At 46.1% G+C, this 21,189-nt stretch overlaps 1 protein-coding gene across 3 annotated transcripts in view; it reads right to left on the bottom strand.

The window, feature by feature from the left end:
• The window catches only part of LOC110505582 (kinesin-like protein KIF26A), a 99,198-nt gene that overhangs the window by 37,713 nt on the left and 40,296 nt on the right, over positions 1-21,189 (bottom strand). For all 3 annotated transcript variants that reach the window (XM_090220814.1, XM_036962476.2, XM_036962477.2), the window contains 2 exons: positions 15,897-16,367; positions 9,229-9,428 (listed from right to left, as the gene is read on the bottom strand). In XM_090220814.1, coding sequence (XP_090076940.1) covers positions 9,229-9,428; positions 15,897-16,367 — 671 coding nt within the window. The remainder of the gene's footprint in view (positions 1-9,228; positions 9,429-15,896; positions 16,368-21,189) is intronic.

Genomic DNA, 21,189 nt, shown 5'->3' with positions numbered 1-21,189 from the left:
TGGGAGTGATTAATCAGCGGAGCGGGGGGGGGGGGGGGGGGATTCAAACATGTGTTCCTTAATCTGCCATCTATATACCAGTCAATACGCAATCCTGGGAAAACATGAGGGATCCAAGTCTAGTAAAAATGGGTTAGAGGGGAGGAGAGCGCATGGAAGCATGGTTGGGATTTGGGAATCCAAAAAGGCTAGAGGAATTCCTAGGTTCTGAACAAAGCTATTCTAAGAGTCTGGGGTAGGGAGAAATAGAGAGGGTCTACAGTGTTGTACAACACCAACACTGGTGAGCTTTAAGGTTTAGTAATGTAGAGGTGTGACTGTAAATATTAAACAGAGCCAGAGCTCAGTGACTACTACAGTATTATTCAGGTCAATAAGAGGCTTACACACATATAGTCTCACACACACACTCCCACACACACTCCCACACACACTCCCACACACACTCCCACACACACTCCCACACACATTCCCACACACATTCCCACACACATTCCCACACTCATTCCCACACTCATACACATCCACATCCACACTCAAAGTCACATAGTCAGCTAGGGATAATGGGATTTCTAGCACTGCAGCAGGCTCTCACGTGCTGGGTCATGAACTGACTACGAACTATAATCCAATCCATTCCAGACAGTTTGCATGGAGCCAGTGGCAGGCAGGCAGGCTGCAAACACAAACACAAGATAAACCCTGTCCACACTAGGGTTTTATTGATCCTGCCTTTTTACCAAGAAGAATAGACACTGTCCCATCTCTGATTCAAAACTCCAACCATGGCCAGTATTATCCAACATAAAGAGGACCCTGTAGCAGATCAACAGTAGCCCCCACCCAAGGCAAGCAAGAAGAACAGCAGGAGACGTTCATGAGAGACTTCCCATAGTGGAGGTAGACAATCAGTCAACACTGTTGACCTGGATCCATGTGCAGAGAACTGTGGTTCCCATTCAACTGTTGGACAGTCATCCAGGCCCAAAGCCCCGAAGCCAGGGAAGAGAAGCAGGAGAACAGTGGAGAGGTGGTGGAGTAGTACATCTATTCACCCTATTATTGAGGATCAGGTAAGAGCTTATCTACCTGTCCTGACAATGGCCCTCTGTCCTCTATGGTAATGCAAGCTTCATCAGAAACACCATGAACATCCACATTGAAAAACAATGGAGGTTAGATGGATCAGCAACACACACAGGAAGTCCAGGGGCACTGTGTTTGTGTGAAATAGAATGACTGTGGTCTGATATATAGAGAACTACCGGTTGGGGAAATCAACTCACACTGAATAGGCCTAAGACGCACTAAATATGAATAACTAATAGCAAGGCCGGGACCTGGGAGAGGCAGGCAGGCTGACACTGTGGAGCGGAGGGGCTGGAGGACACAGAAACACAGCGGCCCAGTGGGAGCCATCTTGTTTCTGCAGACTGAGGAAATAAAGCCAGTGTGAGCTCATGGGAGAAGGGACCACACGCTATGTTGTGGTTGAGGGAGACAATAGGTCGTAACATTCTTCAATGTATATTCCATGCAGGCAGCTATTGCAATTAACTTGTATTCTTATTCCAGCCTCTCTCGCTTGTCTCCAGCACAATCCAGAGAGGCCTGCAATTGTAATGACAATGATAATAGTCTGAATTTGCATGACACCTCTCACTGAGGGATGCCATAGAGATTTACAGTACATGTTGTAGGATTAGCAGGCCTCAACCCCAACCACTGTAATGCATAGAATCCAGACGGGTGGGAGAATATCAGCTCAGAGGCTCCTATCACTTAACACTAATGCCTAGATCACTGCAGCCCAGCAGGGTTCCTATGGCACCTCCATTAGTAGCCTCATCATCTGTGTGAATGGGAAGTCCTGGTTGGCCATGGGCAGAGGAACAGTCTAACAGGCCTGGTTATGTGCTGCCTAAATGCTGAGGCCACAGTCTCTCTCCTACCCACATGACATTTAACACATCCTGGCCTTTTAGATCATCACCACCAGCACACGCTGAGACAAAGGCACTGTCATGTCAGGTGACAGGCACACAGGACGTAGTGGGTCTCCCTCTAACATCCCCTCGTTTCCCCCTGCGTGAAAGGAATCGGTCACAGCCCAACCACTGCCCCACAGGGCTGACTCTATGGCCCAGTGTTAGCCAGCGCTTAGAGTCAGCGTTTCAGCCTTTTGTCAGCTCCAGCAAACATCCCCCCTGCTATGCAAGTGGGCCAGGCCAGCCAGACTTCCTGACTCAGGTGTTTAGGGGGACTGGACACGGTTCCAGTCAGCACTCTCCTCGGGGCTATCACTCCCATCCCTGTCCCTCCCCACCAATCCTCTCTCTGTGTATGCTAACCATGCAGGCCACAACCGCCTCCACCATGACTGTCACAACACAGGCCTTCCCACAGATACCCAGGGGTCACAGCAGCATCTTATCCTTAGAGATGGGCATGTCCAGGGGAGGGCAGTGCCAGTCTATACCACAGCAGTGGTGGTCTGATGAGGTGGCACTATCTATACTGTGCAGCAGACTGCACTACACTGCCCAGGACAGCCAGATGAAGTATACGGGATTGGCTTGAGAGGAAGGGTCTGCAATATGGATACACTCAGGCTCTTCTAAGATGACTTACAATCCCTCCAATTTCTTCCAAGAAACCAATAACCAAAACTACAGTATCTACAGCTGCCAATACTAAATCAATTAAACAAACTTAGCAAAACTGGATAAATTACTTCATTGGCATTTTCTGTTGAGTTCAACCTAACTGACTAAAAAAGTGAAATGGGCAATTGAGGGGATCTATCATCTGACCCATTCCATATACAGTACCATGTTGGGTATAACAGAAGAAGGGGGTCTGAGGGAGGAGCTGAGAGGTGGGTGGGGGTGTGGGCTATAGGCAGGGGGTGGAGTCTGTGATATTGGGGTAGAAGGGATGTGGGGTGATCCACCTGGTTATTGCTAGTGGTGATAGTAGGCCCCCCAAGAAAAGGAAGGGGCCTGCCTGGTGGCCTGCTGCAGATCCCTGAGGCGGTGGGTCTAGGCTGAATCTCCATCAACACCTCCCCACTGATGATGCTAGACAGGCCCCTGATAGCTTTTCACACCTGGCCTTATCTGGAGGTTACACTGCCAGAGCCCTTCCCCTGCCTCAGCTGCTGCTGCTACCGCTGCTCTGCTCTCCAGACATTAGCCCCAGCAAGCCTGATTATGACAGGGAAATAACAGCTGGTGTTTTAACCCAGAGTAAACAAATGCTTTATTTCCACTGAGGATTTACGCCTGGGCTGGCCCCCGTGTCTCACTGGGCCATGGCTCCGGTAGACCTGGTCTAATCAAAATCTAATCTAATTTTATTGGTCACATGTGCCGAATACAACAGGTGTAGACTTGGAGCCAAGGCAAGGTCCTGGGTACTTTCAGCTGGCATTTACAATACATAACAATGTCTAACTGTGAATTTTAAGACCTTCTCACAAAACAACAGTCTTGAATGATGCAGAAGTTGTTAATTATGCGTCTCACAAGTCTTTAGTCCTGATGGAAACACAGTAACACTAGAGCCTACATGAACCTAAAACACTGGTGAGGGGGTAAGTCTCAATGGAATAGCAGCAAAGAGACCAATAGCATGGCACAGCCTAACCACCACCCACCCACCAAACCCTCACCAACCCACTCACCACCCATCAACCCACCAGCGCTTCTGTTGATCTATTCAGGATCTTTTTTAGATTCTATGTCTCCCAAAAAACAAAACCAACTAAAGGTATGGATAAATGAATTCCTGCCAGTCAGGCTATGCTGAACACAGAAGCTAGTGTTAACTTTGCAACTCCACTCTGCTTACCCTCCTCAGAATAAAGCTAGAGTCTTAACTTGCATTTCAATGGTGTTCTCTCCTGACTAAGCATTCTGCTCACATTCTCCCATCGCTAGAAACACCCATCTTTGTGAAGCTCGACAAAACCATTACCCTGTCACCTTCAGGGATCACACAGAACAACTCCACCACAACATCAACACTACACACTGACTGCAGCACAATCAGCAGCAGGAGTATAAACACACCCAAACACGGCAGCTGCATCGCCCATCAAACTAAGTTGTGTATCTCCTCCAGCCCTGGGTTGGGGTGTGTGTGACTTACTTGAGTCCCATGGTGGTGAGGTGTCCAGCGTTCCCCTCCACAGGTTCTGACCTCCTCCTCCTGAAACCGGTGGTCTGGAGCATCACCCCAAGCATGCTGACGGTGTGTGTGTGAGTGTGTGAGGCTCTCGGCAGCACTCCACTCTCCCTGCCTGCATCCACTCAGTCCCTTTATCCCCTGGCCCAGCCCAGAGCAGAGACGCTCCACAGCTCCCTCCACTCAGCATTCATCTATCAGACAATATATCCCTGACACAGATCTCCCCTGTCACTCACAACACAGCCAGACAAATAAACACTGCATTTCCCTTCTATATCCAGCCTCACAGTCTCCCTGTCTCTCCTATCTCCTCTAGTCGAAGTGGAGTGTGTGTGGCCCATGGTACACTTCATCCCCACGTTCCTGCCCCCAACCTCAACCACTACACCAACCCACCACTATTCCACCCCCCACCACCTCAAGCCACCCCCTCCCCCACCACTATACCACCCCAACACTATACCACCCCCACACAAACCCACACCCACCACTACACCAACGCAACCCCAACTCCAATAACAATCACACGGGAAAAAGGCCACTGGCACACAAACAAAGAGAAAGAGAAAGAGAGAGAAAGAGAGAGAGAAAGAGAGAGAGAAAGAGAGAGAGAAAGAGAAAGAGAAAGAGAAAGAGAAAGAGAAAGAGAAAGAGAAAGAGAAAGAGAAAGAGAAAGAGAAAGAGAAAGAGAAAGAGAAAGAGAAAGAGAAAGAGAGAGAGAGAGAGAGAGAAACATCTCTACAGTGACAATCACCTGGTTCTACATTCATGAATTGCAGCCGGGTCTACAGCTTTCAAGGGGATGTTGTTGCAACAAAACTTTGATTAAGATATTTGTATGGAGAGCTCCAAAAATGTTGATTAGCGTGCCTCAGGCATATTTATTCACATTAATTGGCCAGCTTTCATGTTAGTCATGGGGAGTTGTTTCTATGGTTACTTTGCACAGTCTCAGTGATGAAGCAGCACACAATACTTCAGACACAAAGACTAGGCAGGCCTTGTCTGGGGAGAAGCTGGACTGTTCTCCTGCAATTACAGGAGAATGCCTTCCCAACCCACAATCACAGTGATTACTGCAGTACACACACACACTCACCTGGGCAGCAGCAGCTCCAGGGCTGCACAGGGCCGTAACGACACTTCCTCCTGTGAGGACACTGCTCCAGGGCCACATTCCTGCTAACAGCTGTTCTCCCTGCCCCACGCCCCTACCCTGAACCCGCCTGTCCCTGGACACTGCAAACACTCCTCTTAGCTTTAAGGTTTGCTCTCCTCTCTTACTCAGAACAGAAAAAGTTGTTCCGAGCATTGAGAAGAACTGCTCTGCGGTTAGCATTCCCTTCCCTCTCCCTCTCTTTTTCCCCTTCCCCTCATGGGTCCCAAGGGATAGAAACACACCTCATTCCCAATCATCAGGTGTTAATAGAACAGAGGGATGAGCAGGGTGGACGGTGTGTCGGCAGTGGACACGTCATTTAGTCGAGCAGCCAGAGCCCCTGCTGGGAACACTGCCTGCTCTCATTACTAAACGCTGTGTCAATACACTAATCACATGCTCCGTCACAAAGCAATCAGTATTCAACACGCTAGTAAGCTGAATGAGCACCCCCATCCTCCTCCCTTCCCTCCTCCTCCTCCTCCTCTCTTCTCCTCCCGCCTCCCAGCACTTCCCTACCCCCTTCATCCTCCCTCTGTATACTGAAACACACACACTGACCACTCTGCTTGGACAGACCCTGACCTTTAACCCCTCCCGTCTAGAGGCTATTTTATGGTCCATCTAATAGCCAATTGCTCATTATTGACCCGGGCCAATCTTTGTTTCAGCACACTGGTTGATAGGGGGAAAATAATGGGTGACAGCAAGAGTTGAATGGGGATTGTAAAATGTCAATACTAAACTACATGTTGTATGCTTATTTGCTTTGACCAAAGCATTGAACAATACCTTTACATTGTGAAAAATGGCTCCCTACTGAAGCTATAAGACACCATTCTTCATGAATGATGGTGAGATTGAGAAAATAACAGATTTATGAATGAAAAAATAAATAGAAAAATGAAAGCTTAGAAGAGTTTTGATGAGCAATCAGCAACCAGTAATGACAGCGTAGTAAAAGGAGAGTAATAGTTCAGCTTCAATTGTTGAATTCATATCGAGGCCCATTTCCTGCCTACATAATGATCAGAGACATTATGGAGAGGAGACCCAACCTAAACCATTTTCCCTGGGCAGGGAGTAGGGGAGCCACATGAGAGAACACTCAGCTTAACTGAGTCTCCCAGCAGATGACAACACTGAGAGTAATGGTAGTTGGAGTTTCTGGGTTGTCAAATGAACATTTATAATCAAATGCTTTTTTAATGGACCAGACAAGTTTAAAATAATGTTGAATGCTTGAGTTAAAAAATTAATTATCTGCACCAGAGGCAATCACTAAGAGGAAGTGGTATTCTCTCTCTCCTTCCCTCTTTCTCAGTCTCCTCTTTTCCCTCAGCATCTACCTAATTGCATTCTAATTAAAATGTCATCTGTGAGTTGGACAGCTTTCCTGAATGTCAGACAAGTGTCTGTGGAGCATTCTACACTCCAGACAGGAGCAACCATTGTTTGGTTATTCTGCTCAAATATCCTGGCCTCTCAGCACTTTCACATGGATTTCACTAATTGTATCTTTAGAGGACAAAAAGGAATATTAATCACAAATATGTTTTCAATCAGCCCCAAAAGATGAAGGGCTAATTTGTTCATTCAAATGTCAATGGAAGAGAGTGAGAGTGAGAAGAAGGAGATTTGTTAAACACAGTTGTGCTTGCTGACCTCTGAGAACTAAAACACTGTTACTGCAATCAGCAGTGGTGGAACACAACCCTAGCCTGCACACTGACCCTGATGCTAGAGTAAAGATGACGATGCCGGTGATGACAATGATGATGAATGACGATGATGATGGAGGCTTACATTCTAGTGCTTAAAGCAGTGCAGGTGCTTGTGGAGGCAACAGCTGCAGTACCTGAGGAAGTGGGTGTGCTTCCAGTCTAGCCCAGTGCATCTCACCGCCTACCGCCCAGCCGTCCACCGCCCTGTATCTGAATCTGTGGAATGTGATGCTGTTTAAAGCTGTCCGGGCCCCGTCATCACCATCCTTCTCCTCGCCAAGTCAAACAACACACATTCCTGGCAGGGAAGTATCTCTGGGATGAAATGAAAGGTGGAACCCTTCACTGCTTCCACCACCTCCCCTCCTGTCCCACCAGGACGCGACTGACGGGAAAAAACAAGTCCCCCTCCCTTACTGAGAGACACACACAGCACGGCTTGTCCAGCCCTCTCTTTTTGAGCACCCGTCCAAAGAAAACAGTAGAAATAATAAATCAGCCTCTGAAATTAACCCTGTCCACATCTAGGTCACAACTCACTGTTGTTCACGCTTGACCCGCCAAGTATCTCACAGGAAGTGAAACGTACAGGAAGTGACACATTTAGAAGAGCATTTGGAATATCCTCCTTGCCAAGGGAGAGGCCCCATGGTCCCGGTCTTATACTTTGACCCCACTAAGGTTGGCGAGGGGAGCTCATCTGAGAGTTTGGAGAAAGCCAAGCTCCTTCCCTGTTCCCTCTGAATGTCATCGTCACACTTCACAAAGTCCCCCTCTCCTGTCTTCTCTGCCTCCCAGGGTTCTGCCTCCCAGGGTGCAATGCTCTAACAACCCAATAGATCATCCTTACCCAGCTTCCCTCAGGATAAAATTAATTATGTCACACAGCTCCTTGGGGAGTCGAGGCTGTACAGGGAATGTACACACCGACCAATCTGCCTGAGACTCTAGCAATGACATCCTACCGCATTAGAGCAGCCTATGGAGAGCTGTCTGTACCCCCAGCGGAGGCACACATATCCTCCAGAGCATTAGCATTGCCATAGCTAAATGGAGCAACTCATTCTGAATGTACACAAGATCAACACTAAATACAAGTTACATTAATATGTTACTACAACAAACTGCACTAGAAACTTTTAATGGAACCAAACAACAAAAAACACAGGTGTACATACATACTGTGTGTACATACTGTGTGTACATACAGTGTACACAGGTGTACATACTAAAGAAAAGCACAATAGTACAAACTATGTGCTTGAACCTAAGCCCCTTTGTGAGACACCGTCTTTACATGTATAACATTATATAATACCATTATCCATTCACGGGCACTGGCGCCTAGCTAAATGTATGCTCACAGTCTATTCTCCACACAGCGTTCCAGCACAGCCTAATGTATGCTCACAGTCTATTCTCCACACAGCGTTCCAGCACAGCCTAATGTATGCTCACAGTCTATTCTCCACACAGCGTTCCAGCACAGCCTAATGTATGCTCACAGTCTATTCTCCACACAGCGTTCCAGCACAGCCTAAAGTATGCTCACAGTCTATTCTCCACACAGCGTTCCAGCACAGCCTAAAGTATGCTCACAGTCTATTCTCCACACAGCGTTCCAGCACAGCCTAAAGTATGCTCACAGTCTATTCTCCACACAGCGTTCCAGCACAGCCTAATGTATGCCATAATTCAACAATGGCAAGGACAACATCTTCATGGATTAGGTCCACATCACGCTAGACTCTACACTCCTCGAAAAAAGGGTTCCAAAAGGGTTCTTCGGCTGTCCCCATGGGAGAACACTTTTTGGTTACAGGTAGAACTCTATGGAAAGGGTTCTACATGGAACTCAAAGGGTTCTCCTATGGGCACAGTGGAAGAACCCTTTAGGGTTCTAGATGGAACCTTTGTTTCTAAGAGTGTAGTGCAGCAATGAACCATGACCTTAGTGTGTAAAGACAAGTCTCCACACAGATCCCTTCCACAACAGCATGCCATACAGAGGTAGCCAACCACACACACCCTAAAGCCACCACAATACAGCACAGCAGACCCTAATCATCATCACTCTCAGCCCTTTGTCAGACTCTCTCTTCAGGTGTGATTTCAGTGAAAGGGGGGGTTGTGTGTACTGTGGACGCTGCTTACCTGATGAAGAAGGCGGCCGCCGCAGATGCGCTCTGAGTGGAGGTGGATGTGGAGGTGGGGCCAGGGGGGCCGACGGCACACTGTCCCAGCTGGACGGGGCTATTCTGTCGGCTGGGTGTCAGGTGACAGCGGGAGCTGGGGACAGGGGCCATGGTAGGGCCAGGGATGTCCCTCTCTGCCTCCTCCATCAGACCTTGTGCCTACAGAGGGACAGAGAGACAGAAAGAGCATTAGCAATGAGTGGGCCTCAAGGGTTAACCACCACTACTGGTCCTCCACACCTCTCTTCCAGTCCATTTACTCCCATTCAAGGGTTTTTCTTTATTTTGTATTATTTCCTACATTTTAGAAAAACAGTGAAGACATCAAAACTATTAAATAACATATATGCAATGTAGGAACCACAAAAGTGTTAAACACATGAAAAGCTGTAACCAAGGCAAAGGGCAGCTACTTTGAAGAATCTCAAATACATTTTAATTTGTTTAGCACTTTTTGGGTTACTACAAGATTCCATATGTGTCATTTCATCGTTTTGATGTCTTCACTAATTTTCTACAATGTAGAACATAGTAAAAATAAAGAAAAACCCTGGAATGAGTGTTACTGTACATCAGCAGCTAATTTGCCATGTGTGAACAACTTAACGCACAGCTTGACTTAAACAGGAAAATAAATATTTAACCCCCAACAACAAAAGAAACCTACACATCTACACACAAACCATAAGCAGTGAAATACTACAGTGGACACTTTTCTCTGATAGGCCCATGAATCTTGCTGTGTGAAAGTATGTTACAGGTTGAGATGTAGAGGGGCAACAAAGCAGAGCCTGTCTGCAGCGCTGCATGCCAACTGGGGTATGAGTCAGACGCAGAAGGAAGCTTCCTCAGCCTGGCCCCAGGAGTGGTAATGACTATGGGTGATGAGGCAGGTCCCAGGCTGCTCTTGGAGTGCTGGCCTGGGGAGAGAGAGACAGGTAGTAGGGGGATAGGGGGTAGTGGGGTTCAGATGAAAATAAAACAGTGATCTCTCTCTCTTTGGTCCAGCAGAGGGAGTGCTGACAAAGTCCACTGATTACCCTGGCAGCCCATAATAAAAAGCACGGTTCCTACTAGGGTCTCCATAACAACACAGGGTTAATCCTCACCCTAAATCACTACTATATCAAACTGTACACTGATCAGTGAAAGTGTACAAGAACCTGTTTGAACAAATGGTAGAGTTAAGCCTGTAGTTTCCCTTCACATTCATCCTGGTGACACATCCACTGGGTAACCAGCAACCTGAAGTCAAACACGGTATGCCGCTTGACAGGATATATTTTGTCAACACCAACCAGTCCCTCTGCATATTTACTCGCTCAGTGTTTGCCCTCGATTCATGTTTGATAATTAAAACAACATAATTTACAATCTTCTTATAAAGTGTAGGCTCTCCAGTGTATGCCATCTGTCAAAGGAGGTAGACAGCTGAACTATTTACAGTGCATTCAAAAAGTATTCAGACCCCTCGACTTTTTCCACATTTTGTTACGTATTCTAAAATGTATTAAACTATTTTTTTTATTCATCAATTTACACACAAAATCTCATAATGACAAAGCAAAAACAGGATTTTAGATTTTTTTTGCTAATGTATAAAAGAAAAAAGAAACATATTTAAAAATGAAGTATTCAGACCCTTTACTCAGTACTTTGTTGAAGCGCCTTTGGCACCGTTTAAAGCCTAGAGTCTTCTTGGGTATGACGCTACAAGCTTGGCACACCTGTATTTGGGGAGTTTCTCCCATTCTTCTCTGCAGATCCTCTAAAGTTCTGTCAGGGTGGGTGAGAGCCTCGCTGCACAGCTATTTTCAGGTCTCTCCAGAGATGCTTGATCGGGTTCAAGTCCAGCCTCTGGCTGGGCTCTCAAGAACATTCAGAGAAGCCACTCCTGCATTGTCTTGGCTGTGTGCTTAGGGTCATAGTCCTGTTGGAAGGTGACCGTTCGCCCCAGTCTGAGGTCCTGAGTGCTCTGGAGCAGGTTTTCACCAAGGATCTCTCTGTAATTTGCTCTGTTCATCTTTCCCTTGACCTGTCGTTGTAAAACATCCCCACAGCATGATGCTGCCACCACCAATCTTCACTGTAGGGAGGGTGGCTGGTTTCTTCCAGATGTGACACTTGGCATTCAGGCCAAAGAGTTTAATCTCAGACCAGAGAATCTTGTTTCTCATGGTCTGAGAGTCCTTTAAGTGCCGTTTGGCAAACTCCAAGCGGGCTGTCATGTGACATTTATTTCTGGCCTGATTGGTGGAGTGCTGCAGAGATGGTTGTCCTTCTGGAAGGTTCTCCAATCGCCACAGAGGAACTCTGGAGTTCTGTCAGAGTTACCATCGGATTCTTGGTAAACTCCCTGACCAAAGCCCTTCTCCCCCGATTGCTCAGTTTGGCGGCCATCTCTAGGAAGAGTCTTGGTGGTTCCAAACTTCTTCCATTTAAGAATGATGGAGGCCACCGTGTTCTTGCAGACATTCAATGCTGCAGACATTTTTCGGGACTCTTCCCCAGATCTGTGCCTCGACAAAATCCTGTCTCTGAACTCTAAGGACAATTCATTTGATCTCATGGCTTTCCTTTGACCTCATGTCTTGGTTTTTGCTCTGACACGCACTGTAAACTGTGGGACCGTATATAGACAGGTGTGTCTTTCCAAATAATTTTCAATCAATTGAATTTACAACGGGTGGACTCAAATCAAGTTGTAGAAAAATCTCAAGCATGATCAATGGAAACAGGATGCACCTCAGCTCAATTTCGAGTCACATGGCAAAGGGTCTGAATACTTATGTAAATAAGGTATTTCTGTTTTTCATCTTTAATACATTTGTAAAATGTATCTGTTTTCACTTTGTCATTATGGGGTAGTGTGTGTAGATTGATGACTTACATTTTTTTTTAATGCATTTTAGAAAAATGCTGCAATGTAAAAAAAAAAAAATGTGGAAAAAGTCAACGGGTCTGAATACTTTCCGAATGTGCTGTATATACATAGCTGACATGCGAGTGCTATACATCAACATGCAGCGGCATACATTCAGATGAACACAGGCACCTCCGGCAGTAAGGCTATACCTCATACAAGCACTGACACTATAAGCTTGTCATGATCACCACAATCACCACATGGTTGTTTTTAATCCCAAGGGAATAACTCATTGACTATATCTCAGAGAGCCATTTGTGCTCGCCTGTTATTATTAATAACCACAAACTTATTAGACGCCCGACATCCATGTTATGTTGTTCCTGATATCCATGGATATATAAGACTAAGCATTGAACATGCTTATCTAGGAAGGCATTTCCGCTGTGTTGAAAGTTCATCATGGTCCGGGTTCGATCCCAGGCTGTGTCGTAGCCGGCTGCAACCGGGATACCCATGAGGCGGTGCATAATTGGCCCAGGGTCGCCTGGGTTATGGGAGGGTTTGACCGCCCGGGATGTCCTTGTCCCATCTTGCTCTAGCTACTCCTGGTGGCGGGCCGGGCACAGGCAAGCTGACTTCGGTCGCCAGCTGGACAGTGTTTCCTCTGACACATTGGTGCGGCTGGCTTCCGGGTTAAGCGAGCATTGTGTTAAGAAGCAGTGTGGCTTGGCAGGGTCGTGTTTCAGAGGACGCATGGCTCTCGACCTTTGCTTCTCCCGAGTCAGTATGGGAGTTGCAGCAATGGGACAAGACTGTATCTACCAATTGGATATCACAAAATTGAGGAGAAAAAAAGAGGGTAAAAGTACCAGAAAAAATTGTCCATCATGATGGGACAGCAAGGGCCTCTTGTACGTGTACAAGTCAGGGTTATGATTGCTGAAGTGCGTGATGAGAGACGGCTCATTTCAGTTTGCGCCCCGAGCGCAGATTCTTGTCACGCACCTGACGGAGCAGAAAGACTAACGACAGCATGTGACAGGACAGGAACTCAACACGTACAAGAGAGATGTACCTGTGTGACATCATCCAGAAAGACTAAAGTACTTCACACACTTAGGCAGTAAGCCTATCTGGACAGCTCATCCACAACCCTGTCATAGATTAAGTCAATGCTGGTGTCAGGTTTTAGAATCAAGTGGCAGCAGGTTCGAGGAGCGGAGGAGCTCTCGTTGGGGGTGTAACCAGAATAAACAGCTCACCCTAACACATATATGTCAGAGAGCATTACCCCAGGAGAGCGACTCAGGCAACCTGCTCTCCAATGCAGCAGGCTGTTATGACCACTGATGTCCCTGGTTGAGTCCCTGGTTAAGGGATAAGCATGCTGCTGTATGTCCTGGTCAGGTAATTAGGCACTCTCAGGGGTATCATGTGTCCAGGGCCATTGACACTGAGTGTCAGTAATGAGGGGACCTACCACCTTTAAACCCCCAACCCCATGGCCCGACCGATAGCGACTGCTTCCCAGGGAGAGGAAGAGGGTGATGTGGAGAAGGAGAGACAGTAAGCTTCCAATACAGGCAGTCTCAAGCCAAACGGGCTCAGTGACTCCCTCCCCATCAGCAGTCTAAAGAGCCTCCTCCTCTCAGAGCCCGAGCCTAGCAGCGATCCCCAGTGACCTCTGATTCCACTGTTCGACAGGCCATTACTGCCGAGATGAAATAGACCCTGCTAATCTGGGCCCATCCTGATCCAATGGCTTCCTCAGCCGCTGTTATTGGTGGAGGAGTGTATAGGGGTGTATAGATAGACAGAAAAATGGACAACAATTTCATGTGAATAGTGGACAACAAAAATTTTGAATTTTCCTTAAATTGACTGAACAGTCTCCCTCTCCCTCTGTGTGGCAGGGTGCCATGCAGGCCCAGCTGTACCGTGGCAGGCAGCAGCCCAGATGTTCCTCTAGGTTTCCAGTGGGTAGCAGAAGAGTGGAGAGGTCACACCGGGCCAACAACACACACTAAACCCCCAGGGTCAAGAGCAGCGGTTTTAGCAGATTATTGCGCATGTGATTGTGGATTTTGCAGAGCAGAGGGCAAATCACAGACTTGGGCCAATCAATTAGTCATTTTGTAGTGTGCATTGTTCAGTTCAGCATACACTACTCACTATCTAATGTTACTTAGAATGACTGAACTGTTCATCTAACCACATCCAACATCAGGGGTTAGAAGTTAGAGGTTTTAAATGAACAATGGAGTGGGGAGTTCAACAACAGATGCTGTGATTTTTACTTTGTCAGGTTTTGGGAGACTGGAGTTCTGTAGCCGACCTCAGAGGTAGGATGTGCAGTCTCCTCCATTTAACACAATGACCCATTCTCTCAGTGAGCCCATTATCCCAGCTGTTAACTGTGATAGATTGTTTAGATTCTATTCTAGTGTAAAGTGGACCCCAAATGTAATTCCAAGCCAGAGCGTTTTTACTATATATATTGTGAAGGTTTCAAGGTGCCCTATAATGGGCTGTGTGCTGATAGACTAGAGCCTGAGGCCCCAGAATAAGACACTCTGTAGGATTGCTGTCAACAGGGGCCTTCTCCCTTCCTTCGTCTGCCCACCGCTCTGAAGAGTTTTACACTGTCCCCCCAAAGAAATCAAGTGGGTAATTGTGAATTAAAGCACAAGCCTTTCGGGCACAGCGCAGCTCCGAATCCTCCATGGCCCATGTGGGTTTTCTGTCATTCTGAGGGATCTTGTTTTTAATGAAAGAAATGGGCTTTAAAAAATGCCAGGAACATTTCTGCTGTGTTTGTAAGTCAGTATCCTGAAGGGCCATTTGTGTCTGAGGAGGCCCAGGCTCAGCCATGTGGCATTGTGCAACGCTTCATCCCAGCTCCCATTGGCTCTAATTGCTTTTAGACATGTAGGAGGAGAGCACAAGTCGGTCTCTCTCCCTATATGCAGGGCCTTTTGATTTGCCCTAGATTGCACAGATGCTGTTAAAAGCTTCTGGCGGCCTCACATAAACTGGCACTAAAGGCACTTGTTGACAGTCAAAGAGGAGAAAAACCTGTTCCAGAATAAGGAATAACACTGGCAGACGCCGTAATTGAGTCCAATGCCATATTAAGTAGAGGCAGCAAAAACAAAAATAAAACTGAAGAGCCATTAACAGCTTCTGATTGACAACATAAAAGCAGAAAAGATTAGCTGGTGAGTTTGCTCAGTGCACTCAGACTCCCTAGTGTAGAATGTCACAGCAGTGTGTAAGACACAGGTTAGAGGCTTGGACCAAATGTCCCTCTCACTGCAGGAAGAAACCTCTTCAATATAAAAGGACAACATCCCATAATGATAAGCCTGGAGTAAAGTATATTACATGGGGAATGTGTCTGTATGGAGCCATATAGTATGCCTGAGAGTAGCGTTTCGGGGAGATTGTAAGGTGGTCATTGTGTCTTGGTCTCCCCAGGTAGACAGTACCACACAGGAGCCATTACCCCTGATGAATGACAGGTCCAAGGTCTACGTCAAGTTCTTCTCATTTCTCTAAGGGTTTAAGATTGTCCATTGTCAAACGTTGTTCTGACCAAGGTTATTGAAAAACGTTGAAGACAACACTGATAAGAGTAACAAGCTGTCTTTTCAAAACATTTACTAGATGTGCTTTGATGCATGCTACCCCCAGACAGGGTAAACAGTGTATCTGTATAAATAGTAATAATGATGAACATTGAAGGGTAGAGCACGTACCGGGCTGGACTGAGGGAGGAAGTTGTTGGCTCTGGAGATGCTCCACATGCCTTCCAGGTACTGCTGGGCCTGGATGGTGACCGATCCCAGGGTCCCGGTCAGCTGCCCTCCCCCAACCATCACCTGGACACTGGTCTTGGGCCCAGCAGAGACAGAGGAGCCCTGCAGACAGCCCAGCTCCCGGCGCCCCCTCTCCCCTAGGGGCAGGACATTGTGGGCATGGGGGTGGGCTTTGGAGGGCTGCCTCACATGGGCACTGGAGGAAGAGTGTGTCAGTCTATGGGGCTGCCCAGTGAGGGTGGTGGATGGCAAAGCAGGCATGTTGTGGCTCAGGATCAGGGCTGGGGCGCCTACTGTCTGCAGGGCCTCCTGCCTCAGCTGGTGGAGGGGAGTAGAACACACCTGGCAGCATCTATCATGGCTCCCAGGCACTTGGAGCTGGTCGAAGACGAAGGCTGCGTAGCCAGGGTCCTGCAGAGGAAACACACAGAGAGGGGGGGGGGGGGTCAACTTAACATGGTTCCATTGAGAAGAAAAAAACCTGGTATACTACGTCATATCTCCATATCAGCATGATTGAGGGGTTTCCTGGGTGTTGTTCATATTTTCCAGGCGTGCCAGACAATGGCTATCAGTGTGGTCCCTCCCAGAGGCTGCCCTCTGATCTTAGCTCTACCTCCCTCCATGTCTGCCCTAACCACATCCATATCCTCCCCCTCAGGAATTCAGTTTGTTTAGACTGAGCTGCTCTGGTTGAAACCAGAGACAGCAGATCATGTTGCTGGTAGATGTGCTCATAGCTGCCTGCCTGGGCCTTGGACCCAAGTCAAACAACAGGGGCAAATGAAAAGAGATAAAAGGAAGTTTGAGGCATTAGTGAAAGACGCATTCCTCTGGAACACCAACTCAGTCAGACCCTTCTCCAACTTTCTGCAAGGCTGTTTAAGGCCCCAGAACAAATGAACCTCATGAAGGGTTTTGCGCGGCACCGCCTTATAGAAGGAGACCAGTAGAGGTGTGTCCTTTCCCTCTGCCTGTTAAAAGACTCCCTGAGGTGTCCTCCGCTGGAGAGGAAGGGAGTTGTGGGGGTTTAGAGGGGGAACTACAAAATAAAACAACAGCTGAGCCAATCCTAGGAGCTCAGTGTGGAATATTTACATATGAGAACAGTCCCAGCATGAAAACATATGATAAAACACCCAGTGTGAAAATACCCATCTCCTCCTGATGTCAACTCACAAAACCCAGCCTTTCACTAGCGATTACAAGTCAAGTGGTCTCTGCTGTTCTTATCATGCAAGTGAGGTTCTAAGACCACTTTTACTCTCTCTCACACACACACACACACACACACACACGTAGTCTCATAAGAGGCATAAAGGGGCAGTAACCTCCCGGCCACTGGAGCAGAGCTATAAGACAGGAGCCCACAGATACATAATGTTTATGGGGCCTCTGTTCCTCAGAGCCTCTGTGGTGATCAGGAGGAGTGAGACGGCCTGGCCAAACAACGACACTGCCTTAACGCAGTACCACTTAATACTGCAGTCTCCACAGAGCCACAACCCAGGCACTTTAAATCTCTTCCCTCTGAAGACAGCTCAATACAGAGACCTTTAGGTGACCTCTATGTTAGAGCCCTATGCTTATACCTACAGTATAAATGGTTATCATTATTATGAGTATATTGCACTCCACTCCCTCTATTGCTCTTGCTTACTAACAGCCAAGCCACGGCAGAGGACATTGAATCATCATCTTCATTTGGTCCCTGAGTCTAAGCAGCCCCTATATATCAATGCTCTATCCACAGCACGGATCCAGTCCTCGTGATAAGAGAGATCGATCGCCAGGCACGAAGATCCAGAAAGGGACATACAGTGCCCACAGAACGCCCCTGGAGAGAGGATGCTGCTGGGCTTGGCCCTTGGCAGGACACGGCTGTGCTGGTCCCCTAGTAAGTCACCCTGGATAAGAGCATCTGCTAAATTACTAAAACGTAAATATGTAAAAGTGAATGGTTTTTCAAGGGAGAATTCAGAGGAGCAATATGGGTTTAATATGGTTTACTTAGTGATATACTTTGATAAATTATTGATCCCACGATACTGACACTATTGGTAATGCATAGTCAGAATTGATGTTAGGCTGGAATAGACTAAGTCTGAGCATTTACTGTAGATGATGTCCCAGGTCTTATCGTAGTGTTGGGTGGGGTTATGTTGGCTAATGGAGGAGATGTTAGCTACAATTATCTTCTTAAGAGCACTTATGACAACATTCCAATGAACATGCATTTATGGAAAGGTGGCTTAAAACGTAAACACCATAAAGCTTTGGAGAACGATCTGAGGCTGGGAGACACTGATACATGTGAGGGACCTAACCTGAAGGCATTCTATTTCAACCTGTTTAACAAAAGTGCAGGTTCTGAATTCACCAGGTCTGAGACTAATCAGAAGAGAAATCGGAAAGAGAGAGCGAGAGAGGAGGGGGGAGAACATATCACCACAGATATGCTCCAGTCTGGAAACGGTCTTTGGTTGTGAGAGGGGACATTAAAGCAGTCATAATCAGAGTAACCTACCCTGGTCTCCTGGGCTCCCCTCCACCCATTCCTTACCCTTCAGCCTCCCACCAAGCCAACCATACCTCACCTCAGGCCATGACTATATGGAAGAAATCAATTCCTCTCTCCCCATACCGTCCTCCATGCATTTGTTAGTTGTTGATTTAGGAGAGCCAATAAAAACAGCCACAAAGCTCCGCCCATCTGCTATTCTGTAGGGTTCTGTAGGTTAGAGAGTGGGCTTCCCTTGTGAAGCCGTCTTCCCTTGTGAAGCTGTCTCTGAGCTTTATGCTGTGGGGAAGAGTGAGCTGGAGGTCAGGGGTAGGAAGTGGATCATGGTGATGATAATGATGATGATGGTTATGATAGTGGAGAGGATGATGCTAGCCCAGCTTGGAGGTGGAGAGTCTGAAGGGCAGATAATATGTGATTGTCTCCACATAAAGTATGACGTCAGCGAGCCTTCAATCTAAAATAATGGGATAGGGCATGACTTTAAGTCAGACCTTGGCTCTTTGCCTGTCTTGTTTTAAGGACTTCTCATACGATTTCAACCCGAAGTGCAGTCTGTCAAAATTCTCACAAACACACACCTCAAAAAAATCATGTCTTGGTAGGGAAGCTGTTTCCAATATTTGTTTCCAATGTACAGATAACAAAACTGGATTTTACAGGCAAGTTCTGAGATATTTTAAACACAAACCGATGGCCTGAAGAGGTTGTGTAATGCCTAATGTGGAATACATGAGACATGTGACATACTATACAAGCATTGAGGCCTGACCCCATATTCGCAGCAAGCAGGGAACGTCCTGAGGACATTCGGCGACGTTCCAGTTTGGTCCCTTAAGCGTTTCAGGCGTGACGTTATCCCACTGCCGTTCTGAGACTTTCATTTTACTCGTCTTTAGGACGACATGTGATGGTCCCAAGGAAACGTTCTCTGGGGGACCTTTTTAATAGTTCCCGGTTTGTCCAGGGAATGTTTTTAGGACGTTCTTGGGATGTTGTGTCATGGTTCCTGGAGGTTTTGTCAAGTTCCCGGTTGGTCCAGAGGATGTCCCTGAGAACATTTTAAGGACATTCTTGGGACGTTGTGTCATGGTCCCCTGAACGTTCTTGGAACGTTGTGTCATGGTCCCCTGGAGGTTTTTGTCAAGTGATGGTCCCAGGTGTCCCAAACCATTATATAGTAAAGTAATGAAATGGTATGGGGGTTGTAAGGTGAGTGGTACACTATTCAGATAAAATAACAATATGATTACATTTAACATGATCACTAGTAACGACTTTTCAATATGACCCCACCCGGGATGTGATCTCACAACCTCTGGATTTGGGGTATGCTAATCTTTCTGCTGAATTGCAGAAGTCCCCGACACATTCATTACCTTTAATACATCTCAGCACTTAGCAAAAAAGTGCCATCTAGAGGTCGGCCGATTAATTCGGGCCAATTTCAAGTTTTCATAACAAAATCGGTAACCCTTTTTGGACGCCAAAAATCTTCACATAATCACTAGTTAACTACACATGGTTGATGATTTTACTAGGTTAACTAGATTGTCCTGCATTGCAGAAAATAAATGTGGTGCCTGTTAATTTATCATTGAATCACAGCCTACTTCAACTTCGCCAAACGGGTGATGATTTAACAAAAATTAAATCTTTGCACAAATGTACCTAACCATAAACATCAATGCCTTTCTTAAAATCAATACACAGAAGTATATTTATTTTTAAACCTGCATATTTAGTTAAAAGAAATTCAAGTTAGCAGGCAATATTAACTAGAGAAATTGTGTCCTTCTCTTGCGTTCAGTGCAAGCAGAGTCAGGGTATATGCAACAGTTTGGGCTGCCTGGCTCGTTGCGAACTGTGAACTAATGTCAGAATTTTACATAATTATGACATAACATTGAAGGTTGTGCAATTTAACAGCAATATTTAAACTTAAGGTTGCCACCCGTTCGATAAAATACGGAACAGTTCCGTATTTCACTGAAAGAATAAACGTTTTATTTTCGAAATGATAGTTTCCGGATTTGACCGTATTAATGAACAAAGGCTTGTATTTCTGCGTTTATTATATTATAATTAAGTCTATGATTTGATATTTGATAGAGCAGTCTGACTGAGTGGTGGAAGGCAGCAGCAGGCTCGTAAGCATTCATTCAAACAGCACTTTACTGCATTTGCAAGCAGCTCTTAGCAATGCTTGAAGCACAGCGCTGTTTATGATTTCAATCCTATAAACTCCCGAAATTAGGCTGGCCATACTAAAGTGCCTATAAGAACATCCAATAGTCAAAGGTTTATGAAATACAAATGGTATTGAGAGAAATAGTCGATGCATCATGATTCCTAATATAACTATAACCTAAAACTTCTTAACTGGGAACATTGAAGAACTGGGAATATTGAACCACCAGCTTTCATATGTTCTCATGTTCTGAGCAAGGAACTTAAACGTAAACTTTTTTACATGGCACATATTGCACTTTTACTTTCTTCTCCAACACTGTGTTTTTGCATTATTTAAACCAAATTGAACGTTTCATTATTTATTTGAGACTAAATAGATTTTATGTATTATATTATTATATTATTATTAATTAATTTATTAATTTATTAAAATTTAAAAAAAAGTGTTCATTGTTCATTCAGTATTGTTATATTTGTAATAATGACAATTACATAAAAAATATTATTATTATTATTTTG

The sequence above is a fragment of the Oncorhynchus mykiss genome, chromosome 25 (genome assembly GCF_057628025.1).
Source record: "Oncorhynchus mykiss isolate SJ-2025 chromosome 25, ASM5762802v1, whole genome shotgun sequence".
Taxonomy (NCBI): Eukaryota; Metazoa; Chordata; class Actinopteri; order Salmoniformes; family Salmonidae; genus Oncorhynchus; species Oncorhynchus mykiss.
This window is presented reverse-complemented; position numbering and strand designations above follow the sequence as displayed.